Source organism: Mytilus galloprovincialis, chromosome 1 (genome assembly GCF_965363235.1).
Source record: "Mytilus galloprovincialis chromosome 1, xbMytGall1.hap1.1, whole genome shotgun sequence".
NCBI lineage: Eukaryota > Metazoa > Mollusca > Bivalvia > Mytilida > Mytilidae > Mytilus > Mytilus galloprovincialis.
The window spans coordinates 84,592,060-84,616,313 of record NC_134838.1 but is presented as its reverse complement, the minus strand read 5'-3'; the positions used below and the strand labels follow the sequence as shown (position 1 = coordinate 84,616,313).

Genomic DNA, 24,254 nt, shown 5'->3' with positions numbered 1-24,254 from the left:
ACATTTTACACAGTAGAACACGTGATCAGTATGCTGGAGTTTCTGACATTTGATGAATTTAGAAGTAGACTCTTTAAAGAAAATAGTATTCCTAAGGGGACGAACTGTGTGCCTGTCCTTGTAGACCTCTTTTTATGTTCATATGAGTAAGAGTTCCTTCAGACACTTGTCAAAAACAAGAAGATCAAAGTGGCTATGATGATCTTAAAGTTTAGATTATAGATACTGACGATGATTGTCATCTTAATTGCGTGTTTTAGTGTTCTTTTAATTGTCTTGGCAAAGTATTACTTTAACTGTTTTGTCTTATTTGCTATAATGCTTTAGTTTTGTATTCTTATCTTTCATTTTTGCTAATATTATTTGTCTTTATACTTTTTATCTATTATATGTCTGTTTGTTTAGCCAACACGGTGTTGTCTAGACAATGATATTTTATGCGAATGTCATACAAGTGAGAGGTTTAGCTAGCAATAAAACCAGGTTTTATCCACCATTTCCTAAATAATAAAATGCCTGTACCAAGTCATTAATATGATAGTTGTAACCAATTCGATTGATGTGTTTAAGCTTTTGATTTTGTCATTTGATTAGGGACTTTCCGTTTTGATTTTTCCTCGGAGTTCTGTAATTCTGTTATTTTACTTTTTATCAGTATTGCAAAAGCAAAATAGTTGTAGCAGGAAGTATAACAAAGAATACATCATTAGTATTTTATAAGATTGTTTGATGAACTTGTAAATTACTCAGTTTAAAAAATGTTGTGCAAAACAAATTATAAAGACTTGCATTAACTGAATAAAAGGTAATAATATAGGCCCAACCAATTTCAAGCAACCCCTAGTTAATTTGATCAGGTAACGTATCATTTGTCTAACTACTTGTTATTGTCACTGGTAATGCTGTGCTCTTCATTTCATTGCTTCACATATTTTGTTCTTGTAGAATCAAGCAATATTGCAACATGGAAGATGGGCTCTTAAATGCTCTAGCTTTATATAAATAATCACATGTATTACCGCTACAAAATTGACAAGAATACAAAAGAAATGGATTTACGCAACTATAGATCACCGTACGACCTTCAACAATGAACAAATCGTATAATGTGGTTTATTCTGCTATTAAAGGCACTGCCACTAAAATGTAAAACCAAGTGTCATGCTACTGACTTAGGACGGACACATAAAGAATCAAGCAGGGTTAAATGAGTTTAGTGTGACGTTCATTTCGCTGAATTATAGAATTTATTATTGTTTAGTGGCTCTTTAGCTGGGTTGTTGGTTCTTTAACACATTCCCTTTTTCCATTCTCAATTCTATTGTGAGTGCTCAGCTCACTTCTAACCTGGGGCAGTCGTGTATTTTGGTCTATTTTTATATCGATGTATTGCTATTTTATCAGCAAAGTCAAGAACGTGCAAATAAAGATATTTTATTTTGGTATGGTTTTATTCGTGTACAACAAGATTAATTAACAATAATCATATAAATATATATAATATCTGTATACATATAAGTAGAGCAGAGTATACAATTTGCCATAATATTTGCAGATATGTACATTGGCAGTAAAATCTATCACTTCGTACTAAACCTATACAGTGTATATACTTCTACATCACGTATAGAATACAACATATTCAAATGTCAATTGTCGATATATTCCTCATTTCAACAACTGAAGTTGCTATTTATCAGACATTACATTGTATGTAATGAATTCACAAATACTGATTGTGTAATTTGATTGTCAATTGTAATATTTATTTTAATGATGATATAAGTTAATGACATTATTATGAATTAACATTTGGGATTATTTAAAGTTATGGTTACCACATACAGAGACTTGTAGTTTGCTTTTAATTGGCAATTGGCACTGAAATAATTGTGATTAGACAAAAGAAATAACTATAGTTCATTTTTTGCTGCTTATTGATTAACATGACATAATTTTTAACGAAGAACGGATTACAAGATGTAACATAATCAAGAAAACTTAAGGTTCATCACGTTCATGTCAGTTGCCTTCAACTGATTTTGGCTGTGTATTTGTATTTCATATTTTTGGTCTTCTGAGGAAAATTACATCAACAATGGAATATACTTGATAAAAGTTATGCTAGAAACATGCATATCAAATTATATTTGATCTATTATGATGGTATTTACATCAAAAAGTTGTCGCAAAATACAAATACACTGATGAAAATAAATCCCAGCCATATTTCTACATTAAAATTAGGATAAAGAATGGTCAGATCTAATCCCATTCGCATAAGTCTATAAAATATACCCTTTCGAAAATGTTGAAGTTAACTTGATACATGTGTTTAATTAGGTGTGTAAATTGTAAAATAATAAAATACCGAACTCTAACATAGCAGATCCCACGAAAGGGCTACATTAATATTGAATGTATTAATATTTTTTAACATGCGTCGCACATCATTTAGTCTGATCACAAACTATTTAAAATTTAAGGTCGATGAAAGTCTTTTTGTTTAGTTTATAGTAACAAATTTCAGCCCATACACAATAAGAAAAGGGTTAGTACTCGTGGGAAGAAATATAGCACATCCTTTAAAGTCGTGCACTTAATAAATTTTCTAGAAAAAATATTCATAAAATTAGAAACTTTTAATTGACCAACCAGTGTAATTTTAAAAACACGACTGCGTTCTACTATGCATAAATACAAAATGTAGTATGTTGCATACATGTATAATTAAGCTCATCTTTTTGCGTCGGGAAAATGTAAACCTCTGTCCAATATTTATATATAAAAAAAAACATATTTTTTAAAATGTAGCAAGTTTTTGTATATGTTGTGGGAAACCATTTTTATTTTCTACGACCCAACATATAATAATCGTTTTTGTACGACTTTTAGACAACTCAAATAACAGTTGAGATATCATTTACTCTCAATCGTAGTGAAATCTAATGACATATAGCTGTATTGTAAATTGTTTTTTAGTCGTAAATTAATAAGATCTGTAATGTAAAAGCTAAATGTTAATGACAAATAAATTCAATTTGCTACAAATAAAAATGGGACTCCGCCATTTTGTTATCAGGCAAATATTTCTTCTTCATCAGAATGCCTATATATCGCGACTTACGCTTGATGAGTAAGACAAATCATATAAAAGTGAAATTATTGTAAAATTAATCGTAAGTGAAATGAACCACTTTCTTTGAAGAGTGTTCACGTTAAGGTTAATATAACGAAAAAAAAATGTTTGTTATTAAAAACAACCAAAATTTGAACATAACTTCAGTTGGCGAAGACTGCGTCGAATTCTTCATATGACAATGAATGCATATTTTATCTAGAAACTCCGTACCAAATGCATCTAAAACTATTTTAAAAGTGTTCACGAGTCATAATGCTACATTAACCAAATCTAAGAGTGAACATCTCTCATTTGCACAGATACCTCTTTAACTGCAGGAGCTGAACTTTTACGTAACGATTTGTTGTGTGTTGAGTTATGGTGAGTATCAGAGTTAGTCCTGCTGCTGAACATATCTCGATTCCGTTTAAAAAAGATACACACTTTCCTGCACAGTTCTTTCTTGAACGTATCCCAAAACTTCTCACTGAACCAACAATAAAGAATAAAGTTAAGTGCAGATTTGAACGCTAACAAAAATATAGTTATATCACGGCCCGTGTTGATGGCATGGAAGGTTAAACCTGCCATGCTGTAACGTTTGATACTCTGGTAAGCTGAAATACTGACGTATGGTGCTTGACAAATAAAAAACACTATGACTATACTGATCAACATGAGAGTTACACGCCTTTGTTCTCTTCCTAGTACATTAGAAAGGTTAGAATCGTTTCCTAATGTATCCATCAGGTAATGAGTAGATTTTCTTATTTCCAGAATCAGTCTCATATTTAAATACACCAGTGCCAAAAATGGAACTGTAGCACACAAGATACAGTCAAACACCCAAGCATATACTATTTTGTAGTTAGTGTTTCTGCCAAGTCGAGTCCAATCAATATACTTTTTATCTATACATTCATATTCAGACCACCCCGTTTTTATACTGTATTCGAAGAAATTCGGAATTCTGCATGCAAATGAAATAAAGAAGACTGCTGCATTGATTATTACGGCTCGTCTTACTGTACATATTACATTAGCTCTGAGTGAGTGGCATATAGCTATGTATCGTTCTATTGCAAGCATCACAGTAATCCAAATGGAAGCCATTAGGAATGTATCGATAAAAATTTGCGCGTATCTATAATAAATATCGAAAGTTAAATAGTCCGAAACTTCCGTTTCTAGCCATTTTGTAGACAGTAAAATAAGAAAGCCCAAATCTGCCACTGATAGTGATATCAGATAACAATTTGTAGATGTGCACATGTGTTTCCGGCTTAGAACGATAATGGTTAAGATGATACCCAAAATAGCAGGGACCAGTATTACAAGAAATAATGTCCGGATGACTACACTGTTATTGTATTCCGGTAGTGTTGAGTTACTGTATATCTTCGATTCATTTCCGAGTATACACGGTCGTATCGGTTGCTCTCCACATATATCGTAGACATGAGTGGAGTTAATGATGACATAGCATGGATTATAGGGAGTCGCATTAATAAATCCGTAATCTTCGCTGAAATTCATTATTTTCAGGTTCCTGTCTTTAACTCATTCTTTAATGACCAGTCTGAAATATAAAGAAAACAATGACATAAAATGTAAGAAAAAAAAACACAAGAAGAAATAACAAAGAATCAATTCGTTATCAAAAACCTACAATATGATGAACGTGAAAAAAAAACCAGAAACATCACTAACACTACACAAGGTACAGTGTCTTATAAAGGACTGTCTCGGACTAAAAAATGTCTTTTTGAAGTCTGTCGTGCGAAAGGAAAGTAGAGGTCAATACCCAGGTATAATTTTAGCAGAAACAAAAGATTTGGAAAGTAAGAAAGAGATAATGAAAAACAAATCAAAGTTAAAACACAGTAGGTCCTATGACAAGGTATTATACATTGAAAATGACATTCCGATGGAAACCAGAAATTTCCAAAATACAGTAAGAAGTGTCTTAAAAGATATGGGAAAAGAGAAAAACTTTAGATTCGCTGGAAACAGACTGATCCCCAAGCATACATAGGATGCACTGCGGCTTGGGGTATGGAACTGTCGGGGTTGGTCTATCAAAACGAACGACAACTCAAAATTTCGAAAGAATGTACTAGATTACAGCAGCTGTGATATTTTAGCTTTGTGTGAGACTCTTTTACGGGAAGACGATATTTTATGTATTGAAGGTTTTAGATTTTATGGAAACAATAGACGAGTTTTACACAAAAAAGCAACCAGGGGATCTGGGGGAGTAGGTTTTTTTTAGTAAAAAATGAACTACTGAATTTATTTAACATTAACGCTATCGATGATGAGATAGAAGACATATTATGGTTAGAATTTTCGTCAATGGTGTCAACATTTTGTTTTTGCGTAGCCGTCAACAGGAATATCAGTAGTAGACTACATTGTACATTTGTGTTCCATACGAGGAATTAGACTATGTTAGTGAATTTACCAATGACAAGTATAATAAATGGTACCGCTCACATTTCTGAAAGCATTTCTGATCATTCTCAATTTTAAAACTTCTTTGAACTTGGATATACAGACAAATGCCAACAAAGTGTCTCATTAATTTAACGTTAAATCAATGCCTCATGATTTTCTATCGACCGCAGAAATAAGACAGGATGTTGTGCAAACTATAGCGCGAATAGAAAATTATATCGTAGCAGAAAATGACATTCAGCACGCTTACGATGAATTCGAATCTTTGATTAAAACTGAAATGAAAAACAAACTCTCCACGCATAAAAGCCATGCAGGCACCAAACGTAGGAAATATAAGCCCTATTGGAATGAGGAATTTGGGAGCCTTTGGAAAAAAGTATGTGAATCGGAAAAAATATGGCTGCTTTTTACTGGTCATAGCAGCAAAAAGCGAACATTAAAGGAAGATTACTGTCATAAACGAAAACCATTTGACAGACTGAATAGAAAGTATAAGCGACAGTATCAATCACAACAACAGCAAAAGCTAGAAGACAAATTAAGTAACATGAATCAAAAAGATTTTTGGAAGTCGATCGGGAAAATCGGAATTGCGAACGATAGGAAACGAGCGATTCAATTAGCAGTTGTTGATAATTGTGGGAATGTGACAAATGACAAAAGTATTGTTTTAAACATATGGAAGAATGAATTTGGAACGTAACGAAGATATAAATGATCATTTAGACACAACAATATGTAATACGGAAATAGATGTGACATGTTTAAACGATTCAATATCTAGAGAGGAAGTCGGATAATAAGCCGTTATTCGTAAAGCAGCAGGAATAGACGATATTCCTGCCAAGGTCCTGAAAAATAAAGCAGCAATTGATTCACTTTTTAAAATTATAAGCGGATGTTTTAACCTAGGAAAGGTACCCTCTCAATGGAATAGTGGAATTATTAATCTGATACTTAAGCCAGGAGCAGATGACGACAGAAAACCTTTGAACTATCGTGGAATAACTCTGATTTCCGTTCCGTGCAAAATATATTGCTACATATTGAATCAACGTTTAAGTGTTTGGCTTGATCAAAATGATATTTTATGCGATGAGCATTGATTTAGAGGTGGTCGCAGCTGTGAGGAACACATACATTCGCTTTACTCCGTATCAAATGACCGAAAAATATCAAGGAAATCGTCTTATGTGTGTTTCGTTGACATGCGGAAGGCGTTCGACACCGTTGAACATTATTTATTGTGGTACAAGCTATAGCGGGCTGGTGTACGAGGGAAATATTTAACCATCGTCCAATCACTTTATAACAATTTAAGATGTGCTGTTCGTGTAAATGACAACCTAACCTCGTGGTTCGAAGTGGAGGCTGGTGTGAAACAGGGCTATATTTTGTCACCCACACTTTTTTTCTGTTTACATAAACGATTTGACTGAACGTATAAATTCTCTTAACTGTGGCGTGACTATAGATGATTTCAAATTGAGTATTCTCTTGTACACAGACGATATCGCATTGATAGCACCAGATGAGAAAAGTTTAAAAAGTATGCTAAATGTGGTGACAGATTGGTGTTCAGAGTGGAAATTGTGTATCAACATTAATAAGACTAAGATTGTTCATTTTCGACCACAATCCTGCAGTAAATCAGATTTTATGTTCCAATGTTCTGATAAAGTAATCGATTATAGTGACAGTTACAAGTATCTTGGAGTCTGGTTTGATGAACATTTGACTTTTAAAAGAAAACGCAAAAGAATTGTCAAAAACTGCTCGTGCTTTAGGAACGTTATTTGCAAAAGTACCAAACTATACTCCTCTACAGTAGAACCGATATTGATGTACGGAAGCGGTATTTGGGGTACAAAGCAGTTCAGTTCTATCACTGCCGTCTAAAATAGAGCTTGTAAATACTTTCTTTCTGTCGGAAAGCATACATCAAATATCCCGACAAGAGGTGATATGGGATGGACATCGTGTTGGACTAAACAACGCATACACTTGTGTCGACTTTTGTGCAGACTTTCACGTCGAAAAAAGGGATGGACTTTAGAAGTTGAAAAGACCATTAATCGGTTGTATGTTAACGATACGGTTAATGACTTATCTATATCAACAAAATGTGCCATGCGATTGGCCAGTGATAAACTAGTCGACCTTGACAATACAGAATGGTATACATAACTTTTTAATGACAGATCCAACACACGAAATGGGAACAAGCTTTGGACGTTTGGTATGTATAAAAACTCTGTGAAAACTGAAACATACGTTAAATTAAACATTTCTAGAATGGAAAGACTAACTATGGTCCTCTTCCGCTCAGGCTCTCTTCCGCTCGCAATTGAAGTAGGGAGATACTCCAGGCCGCCTATGCCTACAGAAGAACGATTGTGTGTATTGTCTGATTCTAGAGCCGTTGCAGATGAAAAAAATTCCTACTGGAATTTCCTTTGTATAGTGATCTAAGATATGACTTATTTTACGAATGTTCTGAATACATTACGAATTTTGACAATCTGAACATTAATGACAAATTTCTAAGTATTATGAATGGCACTGAAATCCAGCATTATTTTTGTAAAAGTCTACACAATTTTTTTATCCGTAGAAAATTATTTTTTATTTATAATGATTTAACTTCTTTTTTTATGCATAATTTAGACAAATGAAAGGGTTTTACCTTTTTAAAAGTTTATATTCTATAAAAAGTTAATTTCTTATTTTATTTATTAGACAATGTGATTTATAATCTAATTTAAATATTCATTATAAATGGAAAACTTTGAGAATTTTTATCATTTTTTTGCGAAATGAGTATTATGTTTTATATAACTAATTATTAGAGATTCAAGCTCAGGATTATTTATTTGTGGAAAAGACGTATATTATTTTTAATATTTTATTTTTACACTATTTTAATTTGTAAGCATTATGTATTTGGTATAACATTGCTAACAGTATTGGAGACTGGCTTGCTCATTTTGATAGATCACAAGTCTAAATTTTACACGTTAAGATAGTCGGTAAGATAAATTCGTTACATAGTGTGCTAGTGACGTAATATGATATGTATGGGTTTAGTAAAGTTCATATGGGGTTTCGAGCTTCGCTCTCACCCCATATGGAATTTACTGACCCCATATATACCGTATTAGGTCACTAACACACTATGTAACTAATAGTGTCTCGTAAGTTAGTTTTTGGCTGGATATTGGTTGTTTTAGTATGCATGTATATTGTGTATGAATCATTTTTATTGCAATCAATATGTGACACTTTAATAAACAAATTATTTATTTTAAGATCAGTACTTAATATATATTGAGTTGATATTATTTAGTTTAGTCAAAATTAAATATCTGAACGATGTCGCCCTCAGTTGAAAAAAAAACCAATAACTATGCTGCCCGAAGTAAAGGTATTATATATAAACTGCATTACAAAATATGCAATTAAAAGCTTTCAAATTTTGGATTAGTTGATGGATGAAACTTTGATCAACAGATAAAACGAATTTGTGTTGCAGGGGTATACATTTTTTCAACAGTCATTATTGATGCAAGGGACCAGTGGCGGATCCAGAAATTTTCATAAGTGGGGGCCCACTGACTGACCTAAGAGGGGGCCCGCTCCAGTCACGCTTCAGTGATTCCCTATATAAGCAACCAATTTTTTTCCCAAAAAGGGGGGGGCCCGGGCCCCCTGGGCCCCCCTCTAAATCCGCCTCTGGGGACTTAACATACAAATAGCTATACATTTTTTACGTCCAAGTTCTGTCAAGACGTTGCTTCAATGTACATATATAAATAAGTAAAAACAAATCGTTCTTTTAACCCGAGTCGTATATTTTTACGAAAAAGTTTAGGATAGACACATCATCTATACCAGTCACTCTTATCTCAAAAGAAAGCTATTTTGACAGGATTATTTTCCATTGTTTTTCTTAAACGCTAAAACTTTGATAATCTTAAGTGAGATGCATGTTTTCTGCTAGATTAATGTCAAACCGTCATCAATCAATTAATCATTTATGACTTTTATATCATCTTGAAAATTACAATCACCATCATTTGTAAATGCATTTAAACTGAAAAAAAGGCCTTACACGTTATTTCAACACGTTAACACATTGTTTAGATCGGACATTATGTTACAATCAGTAGAAGAGAAAACCCTACGTTTTATTGTCATCCATGAACAGTCAACAACTAGTGCTTCAGTAGGTAATTCGGAGACACGATGCGAAGATACATAATTATTTGTTTGTCATATTTGGTTATATAGCTACCTAGTTCATATACACCTCTTTAGTTTATTACATTTAAGGTTTTGAACATATTTAACGAAAAATAACCTTAAAGAAAGCTACACCAGCTGTGGTTAGATTGTTATAAGATTATCAGATATTTTAAAAGTTAATCTTTCAAGCAATTTGAAATAATAAATCGGCAACCCCTTTTATTAGTAAATGGTTTTCCTGCAAACAACAGTTAAAAAGGGGACCAACCTTTGATAATTTTACTACATGTATTAATTTTCTTATTTAATATGTCCTGCAAAAAAGGATAAACATAGATTTTGAATATTTACCTAATCAGTGTTTGATCGGGTTGTGTTTTTGGTACATATAGGATATCACGAACTTTTCATTATATAAAATGTTTAAATCCGGACTTAAATCAGACCAATGTCATCGTTATATAAAAGTCAGTATTAATACTATTTAATAATAGTATTTATAGACAAGTGACTCTTAAATGGTTATTTCCATAACACTGAAAATAAATTTTGACATGCATTTATAGTAGGAAGTATTAAAGATGCAAAGTTATTTTTTTACATATGATGAGTAAGATCTCAGTTGAATGAAAAATAATGTAAATATAAAATTACAAATTTATAAGGTGAGGTCGAATAGACCATTAAACTGTGTACTATATACTTCTTTCTTTTTTGTTTCATTTCGGCATGCATAAACTCGGAAGAGAAAAACAACAGTTAATAATTAAACTGTCAATTGTTCTTGAACAATTGAGAGGTCTTTCCTTTTGTAATGTAAAATACATTTTCCAACAGACGTAGAATGTATTGAAGAGGTCAAGGTCAACCTTAAAAAGCTCGAAAACACATTAAAAATCCTTTATATAAGGTTAAAAACACTAAATTCGCTATTTTGGACATGACCTTGACCTTTGACCTTTTGACCTTTGTCAAGGTCATTAGTCCCCAATGCCATTACTGAAGACTCAAGGGTCTAGGACCTTTGGTTATATAGTAAAAGCTGATTTTGTCTTTTCAGAAACCTAAAACAGGGGTTATGCCCCTTATAGAAAGGTCAAATCTCTTTGGTCAAAATGTAACAAAGTTGCGCCATAATGACCCAAACATTTTCCACTATTTAAAACTTCTGTAATTATAATGGTTTCTGAGATTATCCCATAACAAGGTGTTAGGTCAAAGGTCAAGGTCAACATACAAATTTGACCTTGAGGTATTTTTTAAAGATACATGAATTGATGATGATTGGTGAAGATCCTAGGTGTCTAAGACTTACGGTTTCTGAGTTTTGGTGGCCAACCGACACCGGTTAATTTTGATAGGGGCATAACCCTACCAATGAGTCGTTGAATCTTTTCGATCCAAATGTAACGAAGAACCGGGGTCTGGTCCTGAACAAATTTCAGCCTTCGTTTTTTTCTACCTATTACGGTTACGGTGTTGGAACGATAACAAGGTTTTTGGGTTTCGGAGGGATTACTCCGAACCGACAAAATATTTCGACTCACAGGGTGAGTTCCGGATAGGTATTCATGAAACCAATACAAAGTTTGAACATGAAAGCGACTTGGTTTACGGTTACGGAGGGAAATTTTGTCAAAGTTTGGCGGAACAAGAAGAATAATAATCAGAAGAAATACAGTAACTAAAGGTCTTTCCTTATAGATAAAGGAAAGACCTTAATAACCATTATTTTTTTCTTAAGATTAAACGAGGTTTAAATTTCATTACGATATTTCAAACAATTTTATGATCAACAAACTTAGATGTATTTTGGTGAAAAAACGATCCCTGCATGGAGTGTCCATTTGTCGTGCTCTCAACCACTCAAAGTCCATAAGCCATTAATACTAAATTTTATTGATTAATTGGTGTTTAAGGCCACACTCAGTACGTTTTTAAAGAGGGAGATAGATAGCCGGAAAATTTGAGTCGAACCACGTATCGGATTCCAGCTCACAACCTAGTAATGACAGGCTAGTGAAATGGTATAGTTTGGCTTCTTAGAGAGCTCTCGGTAAATTATAGAAAGTATTCGAAATAAGATACAGTACATCTCCTAAAAAAGGAATTTTGTGTTCATATACCTAAATAATCAGGCACTATACTTCTTAATATAATAGTTTTTTTTATCCGTTTTCAAAAAAAGAATGATTCATAGACAACTCTTCCATGTGTATGCTTAGTTAATTATATTTACTTACAATATAATTTGAATGCCGTCTTTATGAAACCATCATGCATTATTGAGCTATTGTCTCATGCAGTCAATCAAATTTTATTTTCATTTAATATCAATGTTCCATTCAAACAGGCTTTGTTCTCACAGAATTATAAATCATAATTTCTTATATTATGCTGTTAGGATTGGCAGTCTGACTGAAACACCTGATGCCGTAACGATTATTTTGGTTCGAAAAATACAGAGGAGTAGACTTTGGAAACTTAAACAGACTTGCAATAAAATACAAAGGAATAGACTATGGAAACTCAAACAAACTTACAGTAAGATACAGAGGAGTAGACTTTGGAAACTTAAACAAACTTACAGTAAAATACAGTGGAGAAGACTATGGAAACTCAAACAAACTTACAGTAAAATACAGAGGAGTAGACTTTGGAAACTCAAACAAACTTACAGTAAAATACAGAGGAGTAGACTTTGGAAACTTAAACAAACTTACAGTGAAATACAAAGGAATAGACTATGAAAACTCAAACAAACTTACAGTAAAATACAGAGGAGTAGACTTTGGAAACTTAAACAAACTTACAGTAAAATACAGTGGAGAAGACTTTGGAAACTTAAACAGACTTGCAATAAAATACAAAGGAATAGACTATGGAAACTCAAACAAACTTACAGTAAAATACAGAGGAGAAAACTTTTGAAACATAAACAGATTTACCGTTGGGATCATTTTTAAATCAGACGAGTCAGAAACTAGCTGTCAGGATTTCTGTAAACGAACAATTCGTAGAACAGTTCTTCTGACACCTTTAGAACAGTTTCTGACAGAAGGGGTCGTATCCTTAAAATTTGGACAGTTCTTAGGGACGACATCAAATGTTCAATGTAGGATAAAAAATTAAATTCACATAGTTTTTAAACACTGACCCCCACCCCTTTTGAACTTAATTTCGGAAAAATTGATTGACCAATATGGATATATGTAAAATCCATTTTGGATTAACCCCCCATCTCCCCAATCTATTTGATTTAAGTTTTTTTTTTATCCTATATTGATCTTTTGATGTCGTCCTTTACATACAACAGTTTTGAGCATTCCAAACCTAGAACAAATTCTGACAGTTCAATGATGAAGCAAGCATATATTCTGTCAGTTATATACCCTGGGACAGATTTTGGACAGTTCTACCCTAGAATGATTCTGGAAGTTCTGAAGTTGATATAAAATTAAGGCTCCGATTCGTCAAAATAAGATTTTACCAAAATATTTGTGAATTTTGAGTTACTTAACCAATATTTATATTTAAACAAAAGTCATCATAAAATAACATTAAAAATTAATCTTTAATACCTATGTTAACTCGAAAGATATCTTTAAGTTGGATGCAATTGCACCTTAATCTTTATGATTGTTATTTATATTTTTTTCTATTTCAAAGAATATGGAGGGTTTTCATCAATTCAAAGGCCATATTTGATATATATTTAACATGCATGTTATCAATACATGTACTTGTGTACTCGAATGCAATCAACGGGATCGGTCAATTACTATGACATGTCATTACATAATCAAATACAAACGACATTACAAGAACAAACATTTGATGGTATCTAACCTTTATAGAAATCAATTTACTGTAATAGTATATGTAGTCAACACATTGTAGTACATATATAACTGAAAAAGTGGTATTCCTGTTCGATCTATGATCTATTAACAGGACAATAACTTTACTGATGGCTGTTCATTTATTAATCTCCATCCTACAAGGCATACATATCCTAGGTACAATGCTATAATATACGGAAGCTGAATTTCTCCTAATAAATAATAAAGAGCATTTGATTGTCCAAAGCTCTGATGTAAGACAAATAAATAAGATCTTAATTGAAAAGTGTCGACTTCAAGTGACAAATTGCTGATAATTTTAATTCTCCATTTAACTGTTGTTCAGATAAAAAAAAAACACAATTGTATATCCCACAACACTATTCACCAAATATATACGCAACTCATGCATGTACGCTGTCTTTGTAACAAAATGAATAGAGACAGGTCGAAGACCTTGAATTTATTAGTAAAAGATGTCGTTTGGTCACGAACAGTGTATGGTTACCTAAATAGTGAGACACAATGCAAGCTGAAAGGTACAGTGGAATAGTAATGAGGTGTCAATAACAATTCTATAAACTATCTATAAACTAATGGAATGGGTTTTTAGGTCAAATATAGTGAAGTTTGTAATACAAATCATTTGTAAATCCCGCTTTCCCAGATTATTGTAAGCATACGTTTATTCTTAATCCTGTTATGCGGCTGTGAGCACTACGAGCATGATGAAATATAATTCTATAGAGAGCAAAAATGTTCTTGACAAGTTTTTAAAATGATCGGGAGTTGTGTTTTCACTCAACTAAGTTGCAGTGTGTATATTTTACAATATTGATCTTGAAACACACAGAAATATTTTTTGAGAACAATCCGAAAAGTTTTCTAAATTGTCTTCTTTTTTATGCATAATAACGATGACAATGGATACAATAAGACAAACTATTAAAAAATTACATGTACATGCACATCCAATGAATTTAGTGTCAAGATATCATATATACAGTCGAAGAAAAAATATGACATATTGCAATTCCAATATATAAGTGTTGTAGGATCGTAAGTTTTAATACTTATATAACAATTCATATTAAGTTATGTTTTAATTTATTAAAATCAATGTTTGTTCTGATAAAAAAATAATATTAATATTAAGTCTCTGACCGTTCTGTTTCGGTACAAAATTGCAATACATTGGTGGTATAAGCAGGATTGGGGTGCGCTTACAAGATTTGAAGACAAACGAAAGGACAATATGATTCTTATATGAGATAAGTTATTTTATTTTCCAAATTAGGTCTCCAGGGAGGCATACACACATAGCAAACTATGCTTTTTTTACAACATATAGTTTTTTACATGATATTCATATGAAACACCTAAATATTGATCTAGAGTTAAACAGACTGTTATGGGATAAATTCAAAAAACAAGCAGCCGTACTCCAGAGATATGACAAATGTCAACTCACTTCATTTCAGTTGCTGTTATGTTTATGTTATTTTTTTAATTTTTATTTTTGCAGGAAATGTATAATAAATATGTTTGATTTTTTTGCTGCAACAGGTACCAAGGGGCGATGCTTCAGGATTGTGAGCTTTAGAGCTCTAATAAACCTCACCGTGTCTGATGCTGAGAAAAGAAACATAAATGTAACAAATGTTCAAGAATATATATCATGTATATCCCAAACTTTCAATTTGTATAAAGAGTGTATTTCGAGAAAATCTAACTATCATAGCTTTACAGTGTACTGGACCAATGGTTCAATACGACTCAGTGGACAGCAATGATCACAATAATATTGACATCGTAAGGTGTTCTATCTCTATATAAAATATGAAAATAAAACTTTACAGCCTAACAAATCGGTGAAGAAACTTAATTGACCGGACCTTGAGCAAACGGTAATACACGTTTCATAGTAAACTTTGGAAGAAAAAAACCGCATGTGGATACTTTTGTTTATAAATCTGATATCTTATTTTCTGAATTGGTTTAAACTTTATCCTGATTCACGTTAAACATGTTAAAATAAATTACAACTTATTTGGACAAAAAAAAAAAACTATATTTTATCTATTGTGTGCAATAATCTGCTAAAAGAACAAAATTTACAATTTCGGTTTATTGTTAAAAGTCATAACCAATAACTGACACAATAATTTGATAATAATAATATGTTGTTTACTATTTGAGCATAAGAAGTTGTTATTATTCATGTGTATTCTATTGATTTCGATACTTTTAATTCACAAATGACTAATATTTTTGTGACTGTGTAAATCATCCCTCCATTCCAGATAAATGATAAAAACATGTGTAAAGAGAATGAAATTGTTAAATAGTGTATTGAGTTTCAATAATTGGCTCCCCTTTCAAGCAATTTAACTATATCCACACACCATGTAATTTTGAGGTTAAATGAGATGAAGAAAATCCTTTGTGTGCTCCTTACCTTGTTTTACGTTGTAAACGCTGTAAATCCAAGGTAATGTCTTTATTCCGTGGATAGAGAAACACGAATGAATATCTTTATTCTGTGGTTAGAGAAATACGAATGAGTGTTTTGCCAATTTACCGTAGTCTTTGAAAATGAGTAGGCGAATTCAGAGATGTACAAAAAATCTTTATCACTTTAAAAGTTATCATTTGACCTATTGTAGTAACATACAACACAAAAGTACCCAAAAATATCTTTCTATAAGAACGAAAGATAAGAATTCAATTTCTGTAGCATGGATGTTTGCAATCTGTAAAATGCATTCAAAAAACTAAAAGGAATGTTAATGCATTTAAAAAAACAGTATTACGTGGATGGTATTAGATAATTTTATCAATAATTCTCATGATTGTTTTTACTTCTGTATTTGTTATTCAACAAAAATCCAAAACATACAATTTTAAAACTGATTTGGAGTGTTACGTCATTAGCTTTAAATTTAAGACATTCAAACTAATTGAAAAACAACATAACTTATCTGATATTATCTAAGATTGTAAACAATCAACTGTATAATGTTATACTTTGAAGGCATGGAATACTGTATAAAACATTGTCACTGTTTTACCCTTTAAAAAATGTTTTTTGGGGCTAGGATTTGTAACATTATTGGAGAAAAAGTTTTTATCTGGCTACAATATTTACACAGGTACAGGGAAAAGAGCAGACAACCATATATAGTGTTAATTGCGGAAAGGAGAGCAACTCAATAGAAAACATGTCACCTATTACAGCCCCAAAACAACGAAAAGACAAACATGGGTCTACAACAAATACAATAGATATACATGTATGTGGAGGTATGTCCATTGTGGAAGTCTCTTGTTGGACAAATGACCAAAGCCTTCACAATTTCCGTATAAGCTCTCCAAGCTCATAATATAGAATCCTTTTCATTTAAACAAAAAAATAGGAAATGCATTTTCAAAAAGTTAAATTATAGTGTCACATAAATAGTGTAATCTTAAAAAATCCAGTACATCCGATGTTAATTGTTTAATAGTTGTTGGACTTCTATTGTACTCGGTTATATATGTAGTGTTGATACTTGGAACTGGTAAAGAAGGAAAGCCGGATACATATATTTATTTTGGTATATGTATGCAATTGAGAAACTTGTGGAAACTAAGAAGGAAGGAAGTATAAATAATTTATATTAGTATATATTAAAAGTAGATACTTATGACACTTGAACGAAGCGTGTAAGATTTTTTGGATTAAAAAAAAATTATAAATTGTACACATTTGTATTGTTTATAATTGTTTAATTGTGTTATTTAGTAACAATCCGTTTGATGGGATTTCATGCTAATAAATAACTTAATATATTGTATTATTCAGTATATTTGATTGTTTTACTATATTTTAAATAACTTAAAGAATAAAGAAAATATAAATACTTTGAGTACGAAAATAATGTATTTCATTACCATATCCCCCTTTTAACCCTCTACTGACAAACTCGTTCGGGTCTAGGGTATACGTGTTATGGGCCATTCTAAAGGCAATATGTTAACATATGAAGTTATTTAGTTGTAAAAAATGTACATGTAGTCAATGAATTTTTAAAATGACAGAAAGATATGGTGTAATATACTCAACAAAAAGAGATGACAAGATATTTGACAATTTTTGTACAGTTTAGTAAGTAAATGCATAGCAAGGACCTACCAAATGTACAGCAATCTTATTGAAATATTATATCTTTGATTGTGTTATGCTCACAAAACGATGGATCTGAAATTTCAGCGGAGGTCTTCAGCCGAATGACGAAGAATAAGAACATCCGTGTTTGATCGCATTGCCTTGCTTCTATGAAGGGGCAATATATGAACACAAAACGCTGTGCGGGTTCTTGAATTTATTCTTTTAATCATAGAATTGAGCATATAATTACCTTTTCATCGATTTCGATGTTTGTTTTGAAATTTAATATGCTTATACAGGTATCTACAGTTTGGAGTGATTTTTTAACATTTTTTCCCCCGTTACCCCCAAATTTTAAGAAGAAGATCTTTCATGACCAGGCGATACCCTTCCCATTTTATTTTTGATGTTAGACTTTTTCAAAAAGTTTATAACCACTTGTCTTGCACGCTGTTAAGGTTCCTTGTAATACCATGTTAAAAGGGATTATATCTAAACTTTATAAGTTGAAGGAGAATTATTTGTATCCGACTTCTGGTGTAACTGACATAATTTTAAAGAAGAGCTTATACTAATTATTTTTTTTAGCTAACCTGGCCCAAAGGGCCAAGTGAGCTTTTCTCATCACTTGGCGTCCGATAACTTTAACAAAAATCTTCAGATCTCCTCTGAAACTACTGGGTCAAATTTAACCATAATTGGCCACAATCATCATTGGGGTATCTAGTTTTAAAAATGTGTGCCATGACCCGTCCAACCAACCAATATGGCCGCCATGCCTAAAAATAGAACATAGGGGTAAAATGTAGATTTTGGCTTATAACTCTGAAACCAAAGCATTTAGAGCAAATCTGAAACGGGGTAAAATTGCTTATCAAGTCAAGATCTATCTGCCCTGAAATTTTCAGATGAATCAGACAACCGGTTGTTGGGTTGCTACCCCTGAATTGGTAATTTTAAGGAAATGTTGCTGTTTTTGGCCATTATCTTGAATATAACTATAGATAGAGATAAACTGTAAATAGCAATAATGTTCAGCAAAGTAAGATCTACAAATAAGTCAACATGACCAAAATGGTCAGTTGACCCCTTAAGGAGTTATTGCAATTATAGTCAATTTTTAACAATTTTCATAAATTTTGTAAATTTTGTAAATTTTTGTAAATTTTTACAAAATATTTTCCTCTGTAACTAATGGGACAAGTTCATTATAGAAAGAGATAATTGTAAGTACCAAGAATGTTCAGTAAAGTAAGATCTACAAACACATCACATGATCACCATCACCAAAACACAATTTTGTCATGAATCCATCTGTGTCCATGATTGCTTAATATGCACATAGACCAAGGTGAGCGACACAGGCTCTTAAGAGCTTCTAGTTATTAGAATACTACATTATCAGTGATTGATATGTAAGGACTATTTAAGTTAAAGAGAACTTTCATACTTCATGTTCTGATTACCATCGCCCAAGTACGTTACAATTATATAGTAATATTGAAATAAGTATATTAAGAAGGTGTGATTTGGGAGGGGGTAATTGTCTAGGTTTGCCAATGAGGCAATTACCCCCCCAAAAGTCGTAATAATGTGCATGTAATCATCTGTATGTCACTGCTCGGCTTTCACAAAAACAACTATAACATTAAATCAGAAGACATGAACCCCGCTTTTGACTATGTTAGGGATCTGGAAAGAAGTTTAGCAGATTCATTGATAAAACATTGTTTGTAAGGTCACTCCTATAATTTGAGTGTCTGTTGAGTTAAAGAATATCCATTTCGTTATCTTAGGATGAACTTACAACCCGTCTTTTGATTTTCAGAAATTCCATGAATATCTTATGATATACAATGTGTTACTGTCGGTATATTTCGAACATCACACTTTTTAGAGATAATATACAAGAATAATGTATTTAATTGTGGTGTCAAAATAACTTTTAATCAGTACATACCGAAATAGACAAACTATAATTTACTTTTCTCATAGTAATTTAAATTCTTACGCATGAACTTTACGGAAGCTCAGCACTTTTAAAAAACTGCATACCAAGAAAAAGACATAGACGGTTGAGTTTATGATTTAAAGTTATATATTCCAACATGTATATGTATAGAAACAATTTTTTTTTTAAATGTTCATGTTTTTCTTATTTATGATACACGAGAAAAAAATCTTCTTCTTTTACATGTTTTTTTAATCAAAACCATTACAATATAAATTACAAAATTATTTCTTAGTGTAAATGTATGATGAATTTAATTTTCACTAGGGCGTTTTTGTTCAAATTATTATTTAATGTGCAAACGTAAATATATATTCGTGAAATTTTAAGATAGCATCTCTACATGATTAAAAAACATGTTTCTCAATTTACATGAACATACAGTGTTCTCAGATAAAGCACTGTTGTCACTATCAAAATTTTCCATCAACAACTTCGTCATGGAAAAGTTTGTACTAAAGACATGATTAAAGTCATATGCTGTCCCTTTAAAGGTTTTGCGGAGACTAAAGTCAAAGTAACGGTGGAAATTCAACGTTTTTCCATAGTCAAAAGCCTGTTGTTGGTTGTCGGTTGTTACTGTTTATCATTTATGTTTTTTGTTTGTACACAAATCAGGCCATTGATTTTTTATTTGAATTGTTTTACTTTTTTGTTGTGACGGGGTCTTTTGTAGATTGCTATGGGGCAAGTATTTTGCTCATTGATCAAGGCCGTGTGGTGACCAACAGTTGGCAGTATCTTCGTCTTTGGGTCTCTGTATGGTGGGTAGTGTCTCATTCATACCAAATCTTCTTATTTTATATCCTTTAAAGAGTAAAATTTCTCGAATACCATTTTTACAGCAGAATCACTTCATAAATATTTTACTGCTGTTTTCTTTCAGTCATATGAATCTTTTTGTTCTCAACAATTTATTATCATGTTATTTCATATATACATTTTATTTTAACTTTTACTGGAAGTCATTCTGCTTATTCCTTTTTTTCACCGTTTTTCCTACTGAATGTGATTAAATTGTTCAATTGCTGATTTTTCTAGAATTAAAAAAAATCTTTGATGAAAATCAGGAAATTTGAAGATAGTCTTCCTTTTTATCATTCCCACAATAAAACCGTTAGAGTCAACAAACGTGGTAGGTTATTAATACAGTATATACGGTTCAAATCCTTTTTATCTAATAATTTTTATTGACATTTAGTATAACTAAATTGCTTTTTACAGATGATTACCATCGGAAAGTGATCGTTTCCTTCAATTAGAATTCAATTTGTTTTGGATGATTCCAGAATTTCCCATAAAGGAAAAATATATACTACAATGTACATGCAGCTGGCATGTCAGTTAACTGCTAGTAGTCTGTTGTTATTTATGTATTATTGTCATTTTGTTTATTTTCTTTGGTTACATCTTCTGACATCAGACTCGGACTTCTCTTGGACTGAATTTTAATGTGCGTGTTGTTATGCGTTTACTTTTCTACATTGGCTAGACGTATAGGGGGAGGGTTGAGATCTCACAAACATGTTTAACCCCGACGCATTTTTGCGCCTGTCCCAAGTCAGGAGCCTATGGCCTTTGTTAGTCTTGTTTTATTTTAACTTTTAGTTTCTTGTGTTCAATTTGGAGTTTAGTATGGTGTTCATTATCACTGAACCTGTATCTATTTGTTTAGGGGCCAGCTGAAGGACGCCTCCGGGTGCGAGAATTTCTCGTTGCATTGAAGACCTGTTGGTGACCTTCTGCTGTTGTCTGCTCTATGGTCGGGTTGCTGTCTCTTTGGCACATTCCCCATTTCCATTCTTAATTTTATGATTGTCATTGTCAACCAAAATATTCTAGATAAAAAAAAACATGGGAATGAGGGATATACAGGGTAAAAAAGTGGGAATTTGTGATAAATTGGTAATGTTGGATATAGCGGGTACTCCGGGTAGCAAAAGTGGGAATTTGGGATAAATTGGTAAAGTTGGATATAGCGGGTACTCCGGGTAGCAAAAGTGGGAATTTTGGATAAATTGGTAATGTTGGATATAGCGGGTAGCAAAAGTGAGAATTTTCGACATAGGGTGTACGAAGGTGGGATCTGGGGAAAAGAAGGAAGCAACGTACGGAAACATAACAAAAAGGGAAATATGGAAATTAAATGAACACTCCTTTTTACAATAAGATATTGACCTGTATTCGGCTTCATACAACCTTTTAGATATGTCGAACACCACTTTCTGACGAGAAGTGAGAAGGGGGGGGGGGGGGTTCTACCAGTTTTATTAATTCAAACGTATTAAGGCGTGTATTTTGACTTCTATTTTCATATTTTTTTACTGTTAAATCCTTTGACATTTAAAACATGTACTAGATTGCCTTTCTTAACAATTTAAGTAAAATGCGAGTTTTTTTTATTCCTGTTGCTAACTTTAGAAAACTTAAGAAGAAACTTAATTATAATTTAGATTCGCATTACAGTTTCATAGTTTTAAGGAAGAGATCAGCAGCTGACAAATGCATAACAGCAGCATAATCTGCAAAATATATAATTATACACAGTACGTAACACGATAGACAGTAGATTTAGTTATTTGAATATCATATATATAAGCTATAGTCATCGCAGTTTTAAAATAAATGCATTACATGTATATAGATAAACAGCTTCAAACTGTAAGAATTATGGAACTTCAATTGCCATGATAACCTCATATATTTTTGTGTTATTGTTTGCAGCTAACCACTCACTTGTGCCACGAATTTTGAAAACATATTTTTTCCGATTCCACATTTCGCATAAAATTTGAAGTATAAGGCCGGCCCATAATGCTTTAACAGAACTATTATTTTTCAATGTTATTTCTATGCTCGAAACCCCCTTTAAATAAGGGAGGAAGAAGGTATTTTCCTCTGAAAAAAAATACAATCTTTGTTTTTGTTACGTTTCCAATATTGACAATGTTGTGTTAAGAGCATTGAGGTCCAAAAATTCCTAAATTTTTGCAAAATACAGCTATTAAGGTTATCTATTCATGAGGTAGAAAAGACTTATCATTTCAAAAAAGGCCTAGACCAACACTGTACTGCTATTTTACAATCAAAGACGGCGGTATAAAGTTATTCTATCTATATCATTTTCGTCGTAGTTCCACCCTCCAACGAGAGACAAAGCGTTCAAAACCGCAAAACAAATATGCTCCTGGACCCTTATATTCATTGTAGAGCTAGTAACGCATTCACATGACCATCATACTACCTTGGACATACTATAGTATCCCTTACGGAAACCATTCTGTACACCAGCTCTTATCTCGGTCTTATCTATTAATTTGATAAGTTTTGCAATAAGAACAGTAGTGAACAATCTTCTTAAATTCAAAACATATAAATATAATAGCTCGATACTCATCCGCGTATTGCTTTTTTTCATAGTAACATTTTATTCCGGGTTAACCATGAATTTAAATGATTTTGTTTAAATACATACTAATTTAAATAATACCATAAAGCTGCATTGTGTTTTTTATATATATAATTCATTTACAATCTCGTTATCCATTGGGTTTACTCGTTATCCATTGGGTTTACTCATTAAGTCATTTGTTTTCTACAACCGCAATATGTTTTCCTCTTTGTTATCTTTATCTTTAATTCCAGAACATCTAATCACTCTTAAAACAATCACACAGCTGTAATTCTTAAATTTAAATCGGTAAAGACTCCCTTTATTGGACCAAAAAAATACATTGTGTTTTATAGTTATTTTTAAGTCCCAGTGAGCGCAGGATGCATGACTGGACGTGACACCGATACAATAAAAAAAAACCGTTAAAATATATTTAAAACAAAACAGAACGAAATAAGTTGAATGAACTGGTAAATACCTGATTGTTGCATGTTAGTAAAAATATAAGAACCAAAAGACATCTTATCCACACTATTTTTGAATTGGTCGCCGCGTTTACACCTCAATAGTTGCACGAGGACCGCATGTTGGCCTCTAGATGTCGTTTGGTAAATGTTTCCCGTATTGTTCCTATGTTATCTCCTTTCAAATCATATCGTCGTTATGAACATCCATGAACTATCTGCCACTGGACGTCAAACGACTAACAATCAAACATATCATATCATCTTGAGTTTGAAGGGTACTTATGTATTTAATGAGATTACCCCCAGTTTTTGGCGGGGGTCGTGTTGCTTAGTTTTTTGTGTTGGGTTTTGTGTACTTTATTTGTCTGTTTGTAATTTTTCGTTTTTAAGCCATCGCCTTGTCAGCTTATTTTCTATCTATGAGTTTGAATATCCCTCTGGTATCTTTCGCCCTATGTTAAGATGTGTGTCATTGAGTTGAACAAGAAAAAGCAATTCTGTCGACTTTTATTAATTTTTTAACGTCACTCATAAAATTTTATCTTGTGCATCTTAGTCGCAATC

The 24,254-nt window shown here is 32.2% G+C and overlaps 1 protein-coding gene across 4 annotated transcripts in view; it reads right to left on the bottom strand.

Annotated features, from left to right (window-relative positions):
- Positions 1 to 1,420: 1,420 nt before the first annotated feature.
- The window catches only part of LOC143042502 (sex peptide receptor-related protein 2-like), a 61,594-nt gene continuing 38,760 nt past the window's right edge, over positions 1,421 to 24,254 (bottom strand). For 3 of the 4 annotated variants that reach the window (XM_076214854.1, XM_076214834.1, XM_076214824.1), the window contains one exon: positions 1,421 to 4,700. In XM_076214854.1, coding sequence (XP_076070969.1) covers positions 3,413 to 4,657 — 1,245 coding nt within the window. In that variant the 5' untranslated portion in view covers positions 4,658 to 4,700 and the 3' untranslated portion in view covers positions 1,421 to 3,412. Of the gene's footprint in view, positions 4,701 to 16,126; positions 16,319 to 24,254 lie in introns of those variants that run through there. The other variant, XM_076214843.1, reaches the window with a different exon arrangement.